This window comes from Prunus avium, chromosome 8 (genome assembly GCF_965620075.1).
Source record: "Prunus avium chromosome 8, drPruAviu1.hap1.1, whole genome shotgun sequence".
Taxonomy (NCBI): Eukaryota; Viridiplantae; Streptophyta; class Magnoliopsida; order Rosales; family Rosaceae; genus Prunus; species Prunus avium.
In genome coordinates this window covers 5,515,382-5,537,253 of record NC_142291.1, presented here as the reverse complement: position 1 = coordinate 5,537,253, position 21,872 = coordinate 5,515,382, and the positions used below count along the sequence as shown (strand labels likewise).

The 21,872-nt window shown below is 35.1% G+C and overlaps 2 protein-coding genes across 2 annotated transcripts; both read left to right on the top strand.

Moving 5' to 3' along the window:
• Positions 1–4,735: 4,735 nt before the first annotated feature.
• Positions 4,736–5,803, top strand: LOC148291201 (uncharacterized). The gene has a single exon (XM_088245711.1). It carries the CDS (start codon positions 4,736–4,738, stop codon positions 5,801–5,803), a length of 1,068 nt encoding a protein of 355 aa, XP_088101837.1.
• Positions 5,804–14,551: 8,748 nt separating this feature from the next.
• Positions 14,552–15,016, top strand: LOC148291200 (uncharacterized). The gene has a single exon (XM_088245710.1). The coding sequence runs from the start codon at positions 14,552–14,554 to the stop codon at positions 15,014–15,016; it is 465 nt and encodes a 154-aa protein (XP_088101836.1).
• The last annotated feature ends 6,856 nt before the right edge of the window (positions 15,017–21,872 follow it).

Below are 21,872 nucleotides of genomic sequence, written 5' to 3'. Positions count from 1 at the left end.
TTAAAACCGTCATGATATATCATCTTATACATTACTAGCGTTAGATTGATTTTTAAAAGACGACGGTTGTCACTAACAAGCGTCGTCTTTTAAAACATGCTGAACAAAAAAAACGCCGCTTGATTTTTAAAAGAAGACGCTTGTTAGTGACAAGCATCGTCTTCTAAAAATCAAGTGTCCTTTTTTTTTTTGTAAAGACATGGTTTTTTTGAAAGAACTGTCGTCTATTATATGTAAAGACGAAGGTTTTTTTTTTAAAAAGGGTCGTCTATTATATGTAAAGATGACTGTTTTTTTTTAAAAAGGGTCGTCTATTATATGTAAAGATGACGGTTTTTTTTTTTAAAAGGGTCGTCTGTTATATGTAAAGATGACTGTTTTTTTTAAAAAGGGTCGTCTATTATATGTAAAGATGATGGTTTTTTTTTAAAAAAGGGTCATTTGTTATATGTAAAGATGACTGTGTTTTTTAAAAATGGTCGTCTATTATATGTAAAGATGACGGTTTTTTTTAAAAATGGTCGTCTATTATATGTAAAGACGACGGTTTTTTTGAAAGAACTGTCGTTGTTTTATTATATAGACGATGGTTTGTGACAAAAAATCGTTGTTGTTTATAGGTAAGGACAACGTTTTTGTTAAAACCGTCGTTAATTGTAGGCAAAATACGACGGTTTTTATTTACAAAAAAGGCCACTTGATTTTTAAAAGACAACGCTTGTCACTAACAAGCATCGTCTTTTAAAACACGCTAAAAAAAGGCCGCTTAAGTGAATTCGCGCTAGACAAATTTTCAGATTTTCCCCTGTATCTGAAAACCTTATCTCTCCCTCCTTGAAACCCTACTAAGCTCTCTAAAACACCCTCATGAAACTCTCTACAAAATCATCAGAAAATCGATATCAATGAAGGAGTTGAGAGATTGAGGTCTTCGCAGATCCATAAGATGGAGAGGGAGGTTCTGTATTTGAGAATCAAAGCTGGTTGGATGGTGAAGATCTCGATCTCCACGCTCTTTAACGATGATCTCCATCTCAGGCATCCAACTCTCTCATCAACCTCAACGGCTTGGTCCGATTAGCTTTCCAATTTCGTAGTCGCAATCTAGAAAGACTCGTCGAAATATGTCGCGCATGCCACTTCAGGCCCATGGCTGTCGTCACCACTTCAGGCCCTCGCACTCCTCTGAAGATCCAAGCCATATAATTGTCCTAATTTCCTGATAATTGTGAAGATCAAAACCCTAGCCTCCTACCTTTCGAAAGGTTTGATTTGAAAGTCACATAATCTCTCAATACCCTTTTATATCTTGCTAGTGAATTCTGGATTAGTCTCTTTGCGTTTCTGGTATGTTCTTTATCTCCCTGAGATTATTTCGGCTGTAAATCTTGTTCTTTGCATGATGGTTGCATCGAGTTGTGAACCTTGTTAATCCGTTATGACCTTTTCAGCCATATGTATTGCTCTTCTTCTCTGATGACACTTTAAGGTAATAGCTTATCCAAGTATATTACTGTTGTGCTTCTTTTGAGAGATCATGCTCTAACTCTTCTTTTTTTATTTGCAGATTTATAACTTTTTCTTTTGCAGGTTTTCTATGGTCTTTTCTATGTGAGTCGTATGTCTTTTTGTAGTTGAAAATTTGTTACCTTCTCTTTTCACCATCATTTTATTTATATATTTTTCCTTTTGCAGGTTCTCGATGGTCTTTTTATGCTCATTTTACAAGTTTTCTATGGAAATATGGTCCAATGGTAAAATTTCTCTTCCACCTAATTTTATATGTTTATAATCTTAGCTTTTTTTCTCTCTCTGTCATTTTGATTTATTTATAGGGATGATGGAGGAGACTTCAGTTGTGCATCATTTGTATGTTTGGATGAGGAAGGCTTGGATTAGGAGTACGTAGGTCTTGTTAGGAAAATATTGTACTACTTAATTACCATATGTATCAATTGAATATTTATATTTAATTGGTAGGAATTATGTTTGTTGTAGAATAAAGATTGGTTAACTATGTAATAACTATTGAATCTTCAAGTTTTATGAAAGAAACTATTTTTGAGTGTATATATTCATTAATAAAGCATTACGGTTGGTTTTCTAGTTAAAATCGTTGTATAGCATCATAGGAAATCAAAAAGAACTAAAATGTAGCAGTTTGGGAACTTATTAGACGACGGTTTTTATAATAAATCATGGTCTTTACAGATAATTAACGATGGTTTTTATAAACCAACCGTTTGTTATAAAACTAGAGAATATGTAGGGAGAAATAAGAGGAAGAAAGAGACAGTATAATTTGCTCAAATCAACTTGTCTTTCATTCATATTTGGTGCCACTATTTATAGGAGCAGAGATACATGAATCACCTACCACCCATAATTGATAGGTTACAAATACATTGGTTGGTAGAGTACAAATACATTGGTTGGTAGAGTACAAATACATTGGTAGGTTACATGTATATAATGATGGATATTATTGTGGGCATCCATAACCTATAAACCCATAACGTATGGATTTATAACACTCCCCCTTGGATGTCCACCAGACAATGATATCATGTTGGATGTGCTAAATGTTGCCTCATTAAAAACCTTGTCAGGAAAAACCACATGGGATAAAAACCTGATCGAAGGAAAAAAGAGTACATTGCACATACATCCAATGTAGTAAAACTGAGGAGTTTCCGCGATTGATTTCTCCCCCTGATCTTCAACAATCTGATTGCTTGTAAAGTCGTCGCATTCCTATACCATATACCAACTTCTGAAATATAGACTTCGGAAGAGCTTTGGTGAAGAGGTCTGCCAGGTTATCTTGGGAGCGAATTTGTTTGACTTCAATCTCTTGATTCTTCTGAAGCTCATGTGGGTAGAAGAACTTTGGTGGTATATGTTTGGTTCTGTCACCCTTGATAAACCCTTCTTTAATTTGAGCTATACAAGCAGCATTGTCTTCATACATGATTGTCGGGGCTTTTGTTGTTGAAGAAAGATCACATGTTTTCCGAATATGATGAACTAGGGATCTTAACCAAACACATTCTCTACTGGCCTCATGGAGCGCAAGAATTTCTGCATGATTAGAAGAGGTAGCAACCAAAGTTTGTTTTGTAGATCGCCATGAGATTGCTGTATTTCCACAAGTAAACACATAACCAGTTTGGGAGCGACCCTTATGTGGATCGGAGAGATACCCAGAATCCGCGTATCCAACAAGATTTGAACCGTTGGAAGGTTCGTACGAATAAAACAAGCCCATATCAGTTGTTCCACGAAGGTAGCGCAAGATATGCTTTATACCATTCCAGTGTCTACGTGTTGGAGCCGAGCTATACCTGGCTAATAAATTTACTGAGAATGCAATATCTGGCCTAGTACATTGGGCTAAATATAATAAAGCACCTATTGCACTAAGATATGGAACTTCTGGACCAAGTATCATTTCATCATCCTCTTTAGGACGGAATGGATCTTTATTTGTGTCTAATGAACGAACTACCATTGGAGTACTCAACGGGTGGGCATTATCCATATAAAATCGCTTCAAGATTTTTTCAGTGTAAGCTGATTGATTGACAAGAATACCATTGGGATGATGCTCGATCTGCAAGCCCAGACAATATTTAGTTTTTCCAAGGTCTTTCATCTCAAATTCACCCTTTAAATATTCAGCAGTTTTAATGATCTCTTGAGGAGTTCCAATTAAGTTCATGTCATCAACATACACTACTACGATTGCAAATCCAGAATTTGATTTCTTTATAAAAACACAAGGGCATATGGGATCATTAATGTAGCCTTCCTTGATCAAATATTCACTAAGACGGTTATACCACATTCGTCCGGATTGTTTCAACCCATATAGAGAACGTCTCAACTTAATGGAATACATGTTCCGTGATTTAGTGTTTGATTCTGCCAACTTGAGTCCTTCTGGGACTTTCATATAAATATTAGCATCTAACTCCCCATACAAGTATGCAGTAACAACGTCCATAAGACGCATGTCAAGTTTTTCTGAAACTGCAAGACTTATTAAATAACGGAACGTAATTGCATCCATAACAGGAGAATATGTTTCTTCATAATCAATCCCAGGCCTTTGAGAGAAACCTTGCGCAACGAGTCGTGCCTTATACCTTGCGCAATGTTCTTCTCTATAGCTTAGTTAATCCATATATATATATATATTTTTTTTTTCTTTTTTATACAAAACTCGATGATGGCTATTTTTTGTGAAATCATGTTTTTTGACATGATTTAAATTGCCGAGAGTATCCCCCAATGAATGCATGAACATGTAGTTTTTTGTTGTTGTTATTGTTATATGACCACTATTCATTGAAAACTTGTTGGCATTCGTGTTGTAGCTAATAACACGAGTAGTATGCAATTATCATTATTATTATTATTATTTTTCTTTATTTCTGTTCTCTTTTTAAGTTTTTTTTAATCTTATTTAAACACAATATGTTATGATGAGTTTTTTTATTAACAAGATATCAGGACCTGAAGTTCCTCGATCCTCATAATAGATAAGGACCTGAAGTTCCTTTATCAAATCAGAACCTAAGTTTCTGTGATTCAAAATCATTGAAGGCATGAAGTTTCTCAATCTAAATTGTCTAAACATCCCAAACCAGAAGTTTTGGTGATTATATTTATGTTTACTATATCAACAATTTTTCTTGAGCTCTAACACATTCCATTTTCTTTTATATAGAAAATGTCGAACTTGGCAAAGCTCGAATTTGTTGCACTTGACATCTCCAGAAAGAACTACCTTTCATGGATCAATGATGCTGAGGTTCATCTTGAGGCTATGAACCTAGGGGAAACCATTAAGGAAGGCAATGAGGCATCCTCTGTGGATCGAGCGAAAGCCATGATTTTTCTCAGACGCCACATACATGAAGGCTTGAAGTGTGAATATCTTACTGTCAAGGATCCGTTGGCCCTTTGGGGAAACCTCAAGGAAAGATATGACCATCAGAGGACAGTTATTCTTCCTAAGGCTCGCCATGATTGGATGCACTTGCGTCTACAAGATTTCAAATCAGTGGCTGACTATAATTCTGCTCTGTTCAGAATTAGCTCTAAGTTACGACTTTGTGGAGAAAATATAACTGATGCAGACCTATTGGAGAAAACTTTCACCACATTTCATGCCTCCAATGTGGTTTTGCAACAACAATATCGAGAACGAGGTTTCCAGAAGTATTCAGACCTCATATCTTGTCTACTTCTAGCTGAACAGAATAATGAGCTTCTGATGCAGAACCATCAGTCTCGTCCAACTGGATCTGCACCATTCCCTGAAGTGAATGCTGCCTTGGCACCATCTCATGAGACATATGCTACCTCATCACATGGTGACCGTCGTCGAGGACGTGGTCGTGGTAGGGGTACCTGTAATGGTCAAGTCCAAAATAGTAATAGCCACCGATTGGGCCCAAGAAATACCCAACCATCTCATAACCACCAGAAGTGGAACAAACAAGACAAGGCAAATGGCTCCCAACCGTCAGCTGACAGGGTGATTGAGGAAGCATGTCATAGGTGTGGTACAAATGGGCATTGGGCACGTGTATGCCGCACACCAAAACATTTGGTTGATCTTTACCAAGCCTCAATCAAGGGCAAAGGAAAAAAGGTTGAGACATATTGGATGGATGCTGATCCAACAGAGTTAGAACCAGTGGATACAACTCACCTTGATGTCTCAGACTTCTTTGTTGATACTGATGGCAAATCTTTTGATCCTATGATTAGTGATGAGATACTCCCCAATTAATTTTGTTGAAATTTTTTTTTTCTCGCTTTATGTTGTTTGAGCGCGTTTAAGCTGATTTTAATTCCTGTTTTTTCCCCATTTCACATGTTAGTTTGGATCTTTTCCATTGAATAAATTCGAATAAAAGACTTCATTTGAATAACATTTTTTTTCCTGTTTTATTTATTATTTATTTATTTTTCTTCGAACAACATTTTAATACATATATATTTTCTTATAAATTTGAAGGCATGGAAAACAATCATGGATCCTCTCGTCTTGGGAGAATTGACGAAGATATTTGTCTTGCGGATAGTGCAACTACGCACACAATTCTTCGAGATAAAAAATATTTTCACAATTTACATTTATCAAAAGCAAAGGTAACTACCATACTAGGTTCTGCAAACCTAATTGACGGCTCTGGAAGAGCTCAATTTTTGTTACCCAATGGGACTCAATTCTCCATTGATAATGCTTTGTACTCTTTGAGATCGAAAAGAAATTTACTCAGCTTTAAAGACATTCGAATGAACGGGTACCATATTGAAACTAGAAATGATAATAATGTGGAGTATCTTTGCATTACCACCAATATCAACAGCCAGAGGCGTATATTGGAAACACTTCCTGCTTTCTCTTCTGGGTTGTATTATACAACCATCAAAGCAGTTGAAGTCCATGCTATCATGAATCAGAATTTCATTGACCCAACGACCTTCATGCTTTGGCATGATCGTCTTGGGCATCCTGGATCCACAATGATGCGTAGGATTATTTCAAATTCAAATGGACATCCTTTAAAGCCTTACCATAGTACTTTGTCCATTGACCAGTCTTGCAAAGCTTGCTCTCAAGGGAAATTGATCATTAGACCTTCTCCGTCAAAACTTGACTTTGAATGTCCATCTTTCTTACAGAGAATTCAAGGGGATATTTGTGGGCCAATTCACCCATCTTGTGGACCATTTCGTTATTTTATGGTTTTAATCGATGCATCTACAAGATGGTCACACGTTTGCCTATTGTCAACTCGTAATGTTGCTTTTGCTAGGCTCCTTGCTCAGATAATTAAATTACGAGCACAATTCCCTGATTATCCAATAAAGTCAATTCGACTTGATAACGCTGGTGAGTTTACCTCCCAAACTTTTGATGCCTATTGCATGTCACTTGGGATTGATGTTGAGCACCCAGTTCCCCATGTCCATACTCAAAATGGATTAGCTGAAGCTTTTATTAAGCGTCTCCAGCTTATTGCTCGCACTTTGCTATTGAAGACAAAGTTGCCAATTTCTGCTTGGGGACATGCAATTTTACATGGAGCATCCTTAGTCCGCTTGAGGCCCGTTACCCACCACCAATTCTCCCCTTTACAACTTGCCTTTGGGAGACAACCCAATATATCACATTTAAGGGTATTTGGTTGTGCAGTTTATGTGCCAATTGCACCCCCACAACGCACTAAAATGGGTCCTCAACGTCGACTGGGAATTTACATTGGTTTTGATTCACCAACTATCATTCGTTATCTCGAACCTATGACAGGAGATACTTTTACAGCACGTTTTGCGGACTGTCACTATGATGAGACATTCTTCCCGCCGTTAGGGGGAGAAAAGACCGTTCCTGAAGAACGGCGAGAATTGGGTTGGAACATATCCATTATGTCTCATCTTGACCCTCGTACAACTCAAAGTGAAAATGAAGTACGAAAAATTGTCCACCTTCAGCAAATTGCTAATCAAATGCCAGATGCATTCACTGATACAGGAAAAGTGACAAAATCACATATACCTGCAGCAAACACACCAGCAAGGATTGATATCCCAATCGGATTAACCAATGTTGCAGCAAATGAATCATCTACTGCACGCCTGAAGCGAGGTAGACCCATTGGTTCCAAGGACTCAACTCCTAGAAAGCGAAAATCGAAAGTATATCCCAATCCCAATGGAAACGCTAATGAAGATATTATTGGGAAAGAGATTCACCTTGAATCTACAATTCATCCGGAGAATGAAAGTGTCATTGAAAAGACACAAGCCACTGAAGAGGAAAAGATACCTAATACAGAAATTTCTGTAAATTTCGCATGCAATGATGAATTATGGGACCGTAGTGAAATGGTTATCGATGATAGTTTCTCTTTCGCAGTAGCTGCTGAGATTATAAAAGGTTATGAAGATATTGAACCACGATCTGTTGATGAATGTAAAGGAAGGCCTGATTGGCCAAAGTGGAAAGACGCAATCCAAGTTGAGTTAAATTCCTTGGAAAAACGTGGTGTATTTGGACCTGTGGTTCAAACACCACAAGGTGTAAAACATGTAGGATATAAATGGGTGTTCACAAGAAAGCGTAATGAGAAAAATGAGATTGCAAGGTATAAGGCACGACTCGTTGCGCAAGGTTTCTCTCAAAGGCCTGGGATTGATTATGAAGAAACATATTCTCCTGTTATGGATGCAATTACGTTCCGTTATTTAATAAGTCTTGCAGTTTCAGAAAAACTTGACATGCGTCTTATGGACGTTGTTACTGCATACTTGTATGGGGAGTTAGATGCTAATATTTATATGAAAGTCCCAGAAGGACTCAAGTTGGCAGAATCAAACACTAAATCACGGAACATGTATTCCATTAAGTTGAGACGTTCTCTATATGGGTTGAAACAATCCGGACGAATGTGGTATAACCGTCTTAGTGAATATTTGATCAAGGAAGGCTACATTAATGATCCCATATGCCCTTGTGTTTTTATAAAGAAATCAAATTCTGGATTTGCAATCGTAGCAGTGTATGTTGATGACATGAACTTAATTGGAACTCCTCAAGAGATCATTAAAACTGCTGAATATTTAAAGGGTGAATTTGAGATGAAAGACCTTGGAAAAACTAAATATTGTCTGGGCTTGCAGATCGAGCATCATCCCAATGGTATTCTTGTCCATCAATCAGCTTACACTGAAAAAATCTTGAAGCGATTTTATATGGATAATGCCCACCCGTTGAGTACTCCAATGGTAGTTCGTTCATTAGACACAAATAAAGATCCATTCCGTCCTAAAGAGGATGATGAAATGATACTTGGTCCAGAAGTTCCATATCTTAGTGCAATAGGTGCTTTATTATATTTAGCCCAATGTACTAGGCCAGATATTGCATTCTCAGTAAATTTATTAGCCAGGTATAGCTCGGCTCCAACACGTAGACACTGGAATGGTATAAAGCATATCTTGCGCTACCTTCGTGGAACAACTGATATGGGCTTGTTTTATTCGTACGAACCTTCCAACGGTTCAAATCTTGTTGGATACGCGGATTCTGGGTATCTCTCCGATCCACATAAGGGTCGCTCCCAAACTGGTTATGTGTTTACTTGTGGAAATACAGCAATCTCATGGCGATCTACAAAACAAACTTTGGTTGCTACCTCTTCTAATCATGCAGAAATTCTTGCGCTCCATGAGGCCAGTAGAGAATGTGTTTGGTTAAGATCCCTAGTTCATCATATTCGGAAAACATGTGATCTTTCTTCAACAACAAAAGCCCCGACAATCATGTATGAAGACAATGCTGCTTGTATAGCTCAAATTAAAGAAGGGTTTATCAAGGGTGACAGAACCAAACATATACCACCAAAGTTCTTCTACCCACATGAGCTTCAGAAGAATCAAGAGATTGAAGTCAAACAAATTCGCTCCCAAGATAACCTGGCAGACCTCTTCACCAAAGCTCTTCCGAAGTCTATATTTCAGAAGTTGGTATATGGTATAGGAATGCGACGACTTTACAAGCAATCAGATTGTTGAAGATCAGGGGGAGAAATCAATCGCGGAAACTCCTCAGTTTTACTACATTGGATGTATGTGCAATGTACTCTTTTTTCCTTCGATCAGGTTTTTATCCCATGTGGTTTTTCCTGACAAGGTTTTTAATGAGGCAACATTTAGCACATCCAACATGATATCATTGTCTGGTGGACATCCAAGGGGGAGTGTTATAAATCCATACGTTATGGGTTTATAGGTTATGGATGCCCACAATAATATCCATCATTATATACATGTAACCTACCAATGTATTTGTACTCTACCAACCAATGTATTTGTACTCTACCAACCAATGTATTTGTAACCTATCAATTATGGGTGGTAGGTGATTCAGGTATCTCTATTATATGTAAAGATGACGGTTTTTTTTTTAAAAAGGGTCGTCTATTATATGTAAATATGACAGTTTTTTTTTTAAAAAAAGGGTCATCTATTATATGTAAAGATGACGGTTTTTAAAACAAGGGTCGTCTATTATATGTAAAGATGACTTTTTTTATTAAAAAAGGGGTCGTCTTTCCTACAATACACGATGGTTTTATTAAAAACTGTCGTCTTTCCTCCTATAATTAACGATCTTTACCTCTAAAGAACAACGATTTTCTTTAAAAACCGTCGTCTTTACAGATAAACAACGACGGTGAAAAGCCGTCGTAGTTTGACACCCAAAAAGATGGCGGTCGATTTAACGATGGTTTTCAAAGCATTACAACGACGGTGGATCTCCGTCGTCTATTTCGTTTTTTGTAGTAGTGGAAACTTGACTAAATAAATTACAATTATAATAAGTGGTTCCACTCCTAATAACACTGAGGCATTTTGTGATAAAATCTAACACTTACTGGGCTTTGTAGGTATATGTTAAATTTCATAGAGATGAGTCATCGGCCCACTACTAGCAACATCGATATTGTCCCCAACTTAACCACCTACAAAGCCCAGTAGGTGTGAGGTTTTATCACAAAAGGCCTCGGTTATTTTATTTAGTTAAGTTTCCAATATGGGACTTTATATTCTTCAATACGCCCCCTCACATGGGACCACCACATAGTGGGTCACACGTGGAGCCAGTCCACATCGGAGTCAATCATTCTATTATTAGTAAAACCATTAATTATATTTTGTATTTTATTTAGTCAATTTTCCGATGTGGGACTTATATTCTTCAACATTATACACATACGTGCATATTCTTCACGTTTAATAGATGTGTTTTTTTACAAAATTTTCACTAATACAAAAAAAATTCATGTATTATGTAACACCTCGTCCCAAATTTTAATTTTAATTTGATTTTACTTTGTGCGAAATTACATTTTTGCCCTTGGGGTATGGGTATTTTGGTCACTTTTTGTTTGGGAATGGTTTTGAGAAATCGAGTGGCACCATTGCGTAGAGCTCGACAGTATGAGTTCGTTGATATAACCATTATTTTTGTACATTTTTATTATCTTTCTCTTAGATCCTTGCTATGTTCTTGAGTGAATTTAGTCCATTTTTACTTAGTTTTGTGTTTTACTAGGTTTGAAGAGTAAATATGGAAAAGCAAGTAAAATGAGCAATTTTGGGATTGAAATATGATGTGCAATCCAAGGAGCATAATTTCCTGTGCAGATCAGTCAACTTGATAGAATATACTGTACTTCCTCATAGGATAGCGAACTAGATGTTGAGCCTTATATCGTTGGAAAGATACAGATATTAACTTTCTGTAGAATTTTGCGGTTTGTGATTTGGACATGTGTGGAGAGAGTTGTGCCCGTTTTAGTACAGACAGTTCGGGCAGAATGTATTCAGCGGGTTTTGCAAAATAATCCTTTTGAAGTTCAATCCTTGGAGTCTAATTTGTGTCAATTGCATTTGGAAAATGTCTACAAGGATGCAAGGTTCTTTTCTAAGGTCTGATATTATATTTAGTAGGATTTTGGAGGCCAACTCATCAAGATTATTGAAACCAAACTAGGAAAGCATAGTTACCAAGTAAAAAGAGGATTTTATTTAAAGACATCAGCTTTTTTCATCATTCGGGCACAATAGCAAACTAAAAATCCACACATCACAGAAAGCAATAAACGAGAACTCAAAGATGCAGGCTTTGCCACCAAAATCAAAGATGCAGCCGTTGCCACCAAAATCAAAGATGCAACCTTCGCCGACTTTGCCTGGGTTTTTCAAAAAAGAAAGAAAAAAAAAAATAGAGGGCAAGGGATCAACAGGGAAAGCAACTGATGAGAGTGAGGCTCTTCGAAATCAAATGGGTATCTACGGTGATGTGAGATCGTCTTCTTAAAATTAAAGAAAGATAATTGCTATATATATTTATAAGTAATTATCTTGGTTAATATATATATATAATTTTATTTTATATATGTGTTTTACATATATATCTTATTTTATTATATATATATATATATATATATATATATATATATATATATATATATATATATATTAGTAAAATAGTTCTTGGTAATGTGGTTAGGTGTCAAAGAAAAAAAATGTTAAGTAGCAAGACTATGATTACTAGCTTTATCAACTCACCAAGAAGAATGTTAGAATAGGATTGGAGGAATTGAAGGAGTCACAACGTGTCTTATAAGACATTCTTCTTTATCTGCAAGACTACATTAATATCTATATACATTATTTGGATAGTAAGTATATAAACCGCCAGTACACCATCCAATAGGAAATGAGTAGTTGCAGACTTATTCTTTGTATATAGGTGATTAGTTGCACAACAAATGAACAAAGAAAGCTAGAGAGAAATAGAGGTAGAGAGAAGTAGAATTGTTAAGAAAAAGAGTGGGAGACTGAGTTTGTGAATGCGGTGAAAAATTGGGAAACACCTTACATTTCAAGCTAAAGCTTTGGTGTCAAGGTAAGGGTTTCTTGGTGACCTTTTACAAAGATTGATTTAATTAAATTTTGTGAGCATTATATTATGCATGGTATTACAGTTTGGTTAACATTCCTTGTTATTGGGTGTTTACTAGTTATTAATTATTTGATCAATGTTGGTGTGATTATATTTTGATACATGAGATAAATGAAAGGCATAATTATATCATGTCATGGAAATTGGTTGGAGTTCTTGGGTTGGAAAGATACTAATAGAAAAGAGGGTAATGAAAATGATCTTTTGTGTAGTTGAGTCTAACTTTTGACATGTACCAGATCTCAGGGATCCCACAGTGCACATGGTTTTTATTAGGTGATGTGGGACTAGCGACAGGGAGTTAGACAAGATGAGTAATAAAAGAGGAATTATGGCATGATTGAAATGGGTGTTAGTTCATATAAATGGGCATTCGGGACCAAGTGGTATAAGCATGGTATGGGACGTCCAGGTCTGCTTGTCCAGTTATATGAATTAATGGGAATAGATGAAAGGCATTCATGTATTATTATTAATAATGTGATATTTGGCTGTGTGATTGTATATCACTTAATTTAGTTATATCAATTTACCATGAAAAGGTTTATGTCCCTACTGAGTTGTGGTTTCACTCACCCCTAATAGATTTTGCAAGTACTGAACCTGAAATCTAGAGTTTGTGATGATTTTGTCATATCTATAGAGTGTATTGTGTATATAGCTTGTGGATGAATAATGAGCTACTCTTTTAGTGAACTCTTGAGTAGTTCTAACTTGTAAAGTAATGTAAAAGTTTTAAGATTTCAGATGTTGTCATTTCCGCTGAATATTCTATGTGAAATATTTATTTTATTTATTTAAATGTTTCTTCACATTTTAGTTATAGTTTTTATTAAATTCTATAATTAAGGTGTGAATCACGTCTTAACCCAAGGTTACATAAATCCTTGAGTTGGGGAGTGACAAGTTGGTATCAGAGCCAGTTTTACGGTTTCATTAAATTGTTTTGTTATTCACTGACCTGTTAAATTAATGTTTAGGATGCAACCCAATCAAACTGATGACACATGGGAAGGGTTACAAATGGGACCCGATGGCCTCATCCCAATAGACGAAGAAATATATCACAGTCGTCTACGCAACTAGGCTTATGTGGATGTAGTTAACGAAGTTGTTAATACAGGATATAGAAGGATGTTTTATACACCATAGATGTAGAGACTGGTTGTTAGACATCGATTGCAGGCCAACAATATTAGGAGTCAATATCAATTAAATATTGAAGCACACTCTTACAACCAAGTGTTGGAAGATGCTGCGATTATAGCTGCTGATATTTGGCCACTACCAGGGATAGACTTACCTTATATTCCAGAACCACAAGGGTTAGACTTCCCCATGTCCCAGACCCAGGAGATGAAGCATATTTGGAACTTCTGGACCTTGATACTCTATTTGCTGAATCTGTTGTGTCAGCTGCTTCAGTGGTTATCACTGAACCATAAAAGTCTAATCCAATTGTCATCAATCTGAGTTCTGATGATGAAAATGAATATCTTGAGCATGTTATCCCTCCCGCTGATTATAGATATTAGTTCTGATGATGAATAGATTCTCTCAAAAGTTTGACTAATAAAATAGATAGTGTGAACCTAACATGCTAATTTTGGTATGGTAAATTCATATAGTTTTTGTGGACAACCTATACAACAAAGGCCTAGAGCACTAGGAGCAGCAAGGAAACCATAACAACTCACTCAGGGACGAGTATATACTATCGGACAAGTGATAGAGCATAATGAACCTGCCGTGATGGAAGGTACATTTTTAGTTTTCAACTTATATGTTAGAATATTGTTTGACCCCGGTGCTACAAATTCATTCATATCTCTTTCGTTTGCATCTATTCTTGGGCTAGAATATGAGTTTATGAAATCTTCATTATTAGTTGGATCTCCATTGAGTAAATGTGTCGAAGTTAATAAGGTGTGTAGATCCTTTATAATAGAGATATCATATCATAAACTTGTTGTTGACCTGATGATATTAGAATTCATGGTGTATGATGTAATATTGGGGATGGACTTGCTTACCCAATTTAAAGCTATTCTTGATTGTGGTAGAAAGATGGTGACTATGACTCTCAATGAAGGGAAAACATTCAGTTTTTATGGAAACATGAAGAGTTGCAAGCCTGAATCAATCTTGGATAATAGAAATTGTAATTATTTGAGATTGATTGCTCACATGACCAATAAGGATCTGGGTGATCCCAAACTTGAGCTTATTCCTATAGTGAAGAATTTTAGTGATGTTTTCCTAGAAGAGTTATCGGGATTACCCCCAGAACGTGAAGTGGAGTTTTCTATAGATATCTACCATGGCACATCACCTATCTCTATACCTCCACATCGGATGGCACCAGCAGAGTGGAAAGAACTTAAAACACAACTCCAAGAACTTGAAAGAGGTTTCATTCATCCTAGTACCTCACCATGGGGTTTCCTGCACTCTTTGTGAAGAAAAGTGATTAAAGTCTAAGAATGTGTATTGACTATCGTGAACTGAATATAATCACCATGAAGAACAAGTACCCATTACCTAGGATTGATGACCTTTTTGATCAACTGCAAGGTTCCCGATACTTCTCAAAGATTGATCTTCACTCTGGTTATCACCAATTACGAGTAAAAACAGAAGATGTGTTGACCTCCGCGAATCTCACGGCTTGGTGCTCATGGCCGAGGGGATCTGCGTCAACCTAGGTCGTCCTTCTTTGGTGCGGTGCAGTTGTGCGCGGGCGTGCCAGCACAGTCTACCGTGCGTTGAAGATGATGCGATTGGGTGGATAGATGAGTTATGCGCCGATTTGAGTTTAACTTTCTAATAAGAGCAATTGTGGCCGAGAGAGAAACTGATCTCCACCATCAGGTTCACGGCCTAAGCTACAAGGCCGTTGAATGATGGTGTTGATGGTGGGTTCTTAGGTGGTGCTCCGGCGCGTTGCTGGGTAGCAACGGTCATATGATATATGAGATGAACGAGAGAATAACAAAGATGGTGCTCCGGTGCCTTAAGAATCAAGGGTCGTATGATATATTGATGAATGGATTTTCCTACAAGCTATCACTACTCCTAAGAAAGCAAGTGAAGGTATTGAAAATGCATTACAAGAAGATAAATGACATAAGGTAAATGATAGGAAAATATAATCTGCTCCGTGAGAGGCTTGTGTTTGGTGTTTGAACCCTTTAAACATAACTGGAGCTTGGTATTTATAGGAGAAGTCCTGAAGGGGCAGCAAGGCTGAAAATCTGCATGATGAGGTTGATCAGAGCTAGTGGGTAGTCGAATCGGCATTTGGAAACGTGAAGCATGGTGGTGTGACCCCCATAAGTCCCGGCCGCCGCCCTGATCGTGGGTTCTGCGTCTTGGGCCTTGGAGGAGCATTTAATGCTTTGGTCTGATGGTTGGTGACTTAACTTTACAAGTCGTAAGATTTTTGTGCCTAATCACCCTGATTTTACTCACCATACCCTGACTTCAATCTCTTCCCCTTTTCCCTTACACATTAAATGCTCTTACGTGGATCGTGGGCCCCCTACTTTAGTCAGAGGCGTTACTTCATTAAATGATGTGTGGGACCCTGACGCCACGGGGCGACACTACTTGACTTTCCTATTTTGGCCATGTATATGAGGAGTTATCACTCCCTTCATCCTCGTCCGAGATTACCAAGGCCGTGATGGCTTTGCCTTCACAGCTCACCTTTGTCTTACGAGAGAAAGTAAATAATGACTTGCCACGTTCGGCCTATTAGAAAGTGTTAGGGCCGAGAGGAAGCTCCCTCGGTCAGTTTTACCGGCCGAGATTTATTAGGCACAAACAAGATGTATCGAAAACTTCATTTCGAATGCGATACGAACATTATGAATTCCTAGTAATGCTTGTTGGATTGACAAATGCTCTAGTGGTTTTCATGGACTTAATGAATCGAATTTTTCGACCTTATCTAGATCAATTTGCGATTGTGTTTATTGATGATATTCTCATTTATTCATCATCTCAAGAAGAATATGAACAACACTTGTCAATTGTTCTACAGACATTGAGAGAACACAAGTTATTTGCCAAGCTCAATACGTGTGAATTTTGGTTGACAGAAGTAAAGTTTTTAGGACATGTTATTTCAAAAGAAGGCATCGCCATGGATCTTGCAAAAGTAGAAGCAGTGTTGAATTTGAAACAACCAAAAAATGTTCATGAGATTCAAAGTTTTCTTGGTTTGGCTGGCTATTATAGGAAGTTTTATCAAGGATTTTTCTCGGATAGCTAATCCAATGACCAAGTTGACACAAAAGGGAGTTAAGCTTATTTATGATGATAAATGTGAGGAAGCATTTCAAGAGTTAAAAACTCGATTGACAACAGCTCATGTGTTAATTATACCATAAAGAGGTAAAAGTTGTATAGTATATACTAACGCATCATTACATGGTTTAGGATGTGTTTTGATGCAGTCTGACCGAGTTGTTGCTTATGCTTCTAGTCAATTGAAATCACATGAGAAGAATTACCCGACACACGATCTAGAACTGGCAGTCATTGTTCACGCATTGAAAGTGTGGAGACATTATTTGTATGGAGAACGTTTTGAACTCTACTCGAATCATAAGAGTTTGAAGTACTTATTCACTCAGAATGAGTTGAATTTAAGACAAAGGTGTTGGATGGAATATCTAGAAGATTATGACTTTGATTTACATTATCATCTAGGAAAAGCTATTGTGGTGGCAGATGCTTTAAGTCAAAATCCCAAAGAAGTCATAGCCAATTTATATGATCAAATGTTGAAGATGGTAGAGGCTCTCTATGATTTTGACTTGTAAGTAGGTATGCATGAGGATTGTCCATATCTATGTAATTTAGTAACTCATTACTAAACGTGAAAGTGCTAAAATCTTTATGCAGGCAATAACTTTGGAAAAGTGAAAAATCAAAAAGAGACAGGAGATACTCGAGTAATGGCCTAATAGTTATGGATAAGGCTCTTGGACTATGGAGAAATTTAATTAAGACACCCAAATACTACTTTTAAAAAAAAAACAATTAGATAATAACAAATAATAATAATTAAAATATAATTACTAACTCAATATAGACTTCTCTGTAGGCCTATCTTTTTCTTTAATTTTTCTATATGAAATAATAATTAAAATATAATTACTAATTAAAGTAATTCAAAAAGGCTAAGATATTACTTAATTACATATATTTAATTAAAAATTAGGAAAAACGAGTATAGCCGAACGGCTATACGATTTCATAAAAATATTCAATAAAAATCGGGTATAGCCGGTCGGCAAGCGCCAAATAGGTGAAGCCGCGCGGCTATACTATTTTGGAAAACAATTTAAAACCGTGTATAGCCGCTATAACCGTGTGTCTATACCATTTTGTTTTAATATATACTATTTTTATTCAATAATGTGTGAGAATTATGTGTATAATTCATGAATTTTGTTTGTCTTATTGAAATTTTTGTTAAAAAAAACGTGTGTACGTGTATAATACATTACTAAACGTGAAAGTGCTAAAATATTTATGCAGGTAATAACTTTGGAAAAGTAAAAAATCAAAAAGGGACAAGAGATACTTGAGTAATGGCCTAATAGTAATGGATAGGGCTCTTGGGCTACGGAGAAATTTAATTAAGACACCAAATACTATTTTTTTTAAAAACAATTAGATAATAATAATAAATAAAATATAATTACTAATTCAATATAGACTTCTCTGTAGGCCTATATTTTTCTTTAATTTTTCTATATTAAATAATAATTAAAATATAATTACTAATGAAAGTAATTCAAAAAGGCTAAGATATTACTTAATTACATATATTTCTTTAAAATTTCAATAAAAATCTAGTATAGCCGGGCGGCCATACTATTTATATAGGGGGACTATTTTCCCACTCTCTTTTTATCTACTTACACTCCATTTTTCTAAAAAAAAAATGAGTATAGCCGAACGGCTATACGATTTCATAAAAAATTCAATAAAAATCCAGTATAGCCGGCTATACTATTTATATATACATTAAAACCCGCCCAGCGCTTATGCGCCATGGGCCACACTAGTACGGCCGAGCGGCTATTCTATTTTGGCAAACAATTTAAAAACGTGTATAGCCGCGCGGCTATACTATTTTTAAACACAGTTAATGTCGTGTGGCTATACCATTTTGTTTTAATATATACTATTTTTATTCAAAAATATGTGATAATTATGTGTATAATTCGTGAATTTTGTTTGTATTATTGAAATTTTTGTTAAAAATACGTGTGTGCGTGTATAATACAATACTAAACGTGAAAGTGCTAAAATCTTTATGCGGGTAATAACTTTGGAAAAGTAAAAAATCAAAAAGGGACAAGAGATACTTGAGTAATGGCCTAATAGTAATGGATAGGGTTCTTGGGCTACGGAGAAATTTAATTAAGACACCTAAATACTATATTTTTATAACACAATTAGATAATAATAATAATAAATAATTATAAATAAAATACAATTACTAATTCAATATAGACTTCTCTGTAGGCCTATCTTTTTCTTCAATTTTTCTATATGAAATAATAATTAAAATATAATTACTAATTAAAGTAATTGAAAAAGGCTAAGATATTACTTAATTACAAATATTTAATTAAAAATAAGGAAAAACAAGTATAGCCGAATGGCTATAGGATTTCATAAAAAAAATTCAATAAAAATCAGGCATAGCCGGCCGGCTATACTATTTATATATACATTAAAACCCGCCCAGCGCTCATGCGCCATGGGCCAAACACGTAACGCCGCGTGACTATACTATTTTGGAAAACAATTTTAAAACGTGTATAGCCGCACGGCTATACTATTTTTAAACACAGTTAACACCTTGTGGCTATACCATTTTGTTTTAATATATACTTATTTTTACTCAATAATATGTGAGAATTATGTGTATAATTCGTGAATTTTGTTTGTCTTATTGAAATTTTTGTTAAAAATACGTGTGTATGTGTATAATACAATACTAAATGTGAAAGTGCTAAAATATTTATGTGGCTAATAACTTTGGAAAAGTAAAAAATCAAAAAGGGACAAGAGATACTTGAGTAATGGCCTAATAGTAATGGATAGGGTTCTTGGGCTACGGAGAAATTTAATTAAGACACCGAAATACTATTTTTTATTATAAAAACAATTAGATAATAATAATAAATAAAATATAATTACTAATTCAATATAGACTTCTCTGTAGGCGTATCTTTTTCTTTAATTTTTCTATATTAAATAATAATTAAAATATAATTACTAATTAAAGTAATTCAAAAAGGCTAAGATATTACTTAATTACATATATTTCTTTAAAATTTCAATAAAAATATAGTATAGCCGAGCGGCCATACTATTTATATAGGGGGATTGATTTTCCCACTCTCTTTTTATCCACTTACACTCCATTTTTCTAAACAAAAAGGAGTGTAGGTGGATAAAAGGGGAGTGGGAAAATCATTTACCTTTATATATACATAAAGACCCGCCCAGCACCTACGATGTGCCAAACTAGTAAAGCCACGCGGCTATACTATTTTGGAAAACAATTTAAAAACGAGTATAGCCGCACGACTATACTATTTTTAAACACAGTTAACACCGTGTGGCTATACCATTTTGTTTTAATATATACTAATTTTATTCAATAATATGTGAGAATTATGTGTATAATATGTGAATTTTGTTTGTCTTATTGAAATTTTTGTTAAAAATCATGTATTTAACATGAAAAATACCTGAGTGCGTGTATAATACATTACTAAATGTGAAAGTGCTAAAATCTTTATGTGGGTAATAACTTTGGAAAAGTAAAAAATCAAAAAGGGGCAGGAGATACTCGAGTAATGGCCTAATAGTAATCGATAGGGCTCTTGGGCTATGGAGAAATTTAATTAAGACACCCAAATACTATTTTTTAAAAACAATTAGATAATAATAATAAATAAAATATAATTACTAATTCAATATAGATTTTCTTTAATCTTTCTATATGAAATAATAATTAAAATATAATTACTAATTAAAGTAATTCAAAAAGGCTAAGATATTACTTAATTACATATATTTAATTAAAAATTAGGTAAAACGATTATAGCCGCACGGCTATACGATTTCTTAAAAAATTTCAATAAAAATATAGTATAGCCGGTTGGATATACTATTTATATATACATAAAGACCCGCCCATCGGCTATGCACCACGTGCCAAACTCGTAGAGCCGGGCGGCTATACTATTTTGAAAACAATTAAAAAATTAAGTATTGCCGTTCGGCTCTACTATTTTTGTTTTAATATATACTAATTTTATTCAATAATATGTGAGAATTATGTGTATAATACGTGAATTTTTTGTTAAAAATACGTGTATTGAACATGAAAAATACATGCGTACGTGTATAATATATTACTAAACGTTAAAGTGCTAAAATCTGTATGCGGGTAATAACTTTTGAAAAGTAAAAAAATCAAAAAGGTACAAGAGATATTTGAGTAATGGTCTAATAGTAATGGTTAGGGCTCTTGGGCTATGGAGAAATTTAATTAAGACACCCAAATATTTTTTTTTTTTAAACAATTAGATAATAATAATAAATTAATAAAATATAATTACTAATTCAATATAGATTTCTTTGTAGGCCTATCTTTTTCTTTAATTTTTCTATATTAAATAATAATTAAAATATAATTACTAATTAAAGTAATTCAAAAAGGCTAAGATATTACTTAATTATATCAATTTATTGTGAAAAGGTTGATGTCCCTACTGACCTGTGGTTTCACTCACCCCCTAACAGATTTTGCAGGTATTGAACTTGAAATATAGAGCTTGTGATGATTTTGGCATATCTATAGAGTGTATTGTGTACATAGTTTGTGGATGAATAATGAGTTACTCTTTTAGTGAACTCTTGAGTAGTTCTAACTTGTAAAATAATGTAAAAATTTTAAGATTTCAGATGTTGTTATTTCTGCTTAATATTATATGTGAAATATTTATTTTACTTATTTAAATGTTTATTCACATTTTAGTTATAGTTTTTATTAAATTATATAATTAATGTGTGAACTAAGTCTTAACACAAAGTTACATAAATCCGTGAGTTGGGCATGACAAGCGGCCACCATGATGGAGAATATTCGGAAGATGGGAGGCCTTTTCAATTTTCATGAAGCTCCGTGTAATATGTCATAACCTGAGGAAGAGAGTGGGGTGGGGCTGGAATGGGTGGGTGGAACAAGAAGGGGTGGGTTGTGCGGAAGAAGGGG

What these genes read in the sequence shown, in the direction of transcription:
- LOC148291201 (XM_088245711.1), top strand. Translation starts at nt 4,736, where the DNA reads ATGTCGAACTTGGCAAAGCTCGAATTTGTTGCACTTGACATCTCCAGA.
- LOC148291200 (XM_088245710.1), top strand. Translation starts at nt 14,552, where the DNA reads ATGGTGTATGATGTAATATTGGGGATGGACTTGCTTACCCAATTTAAA.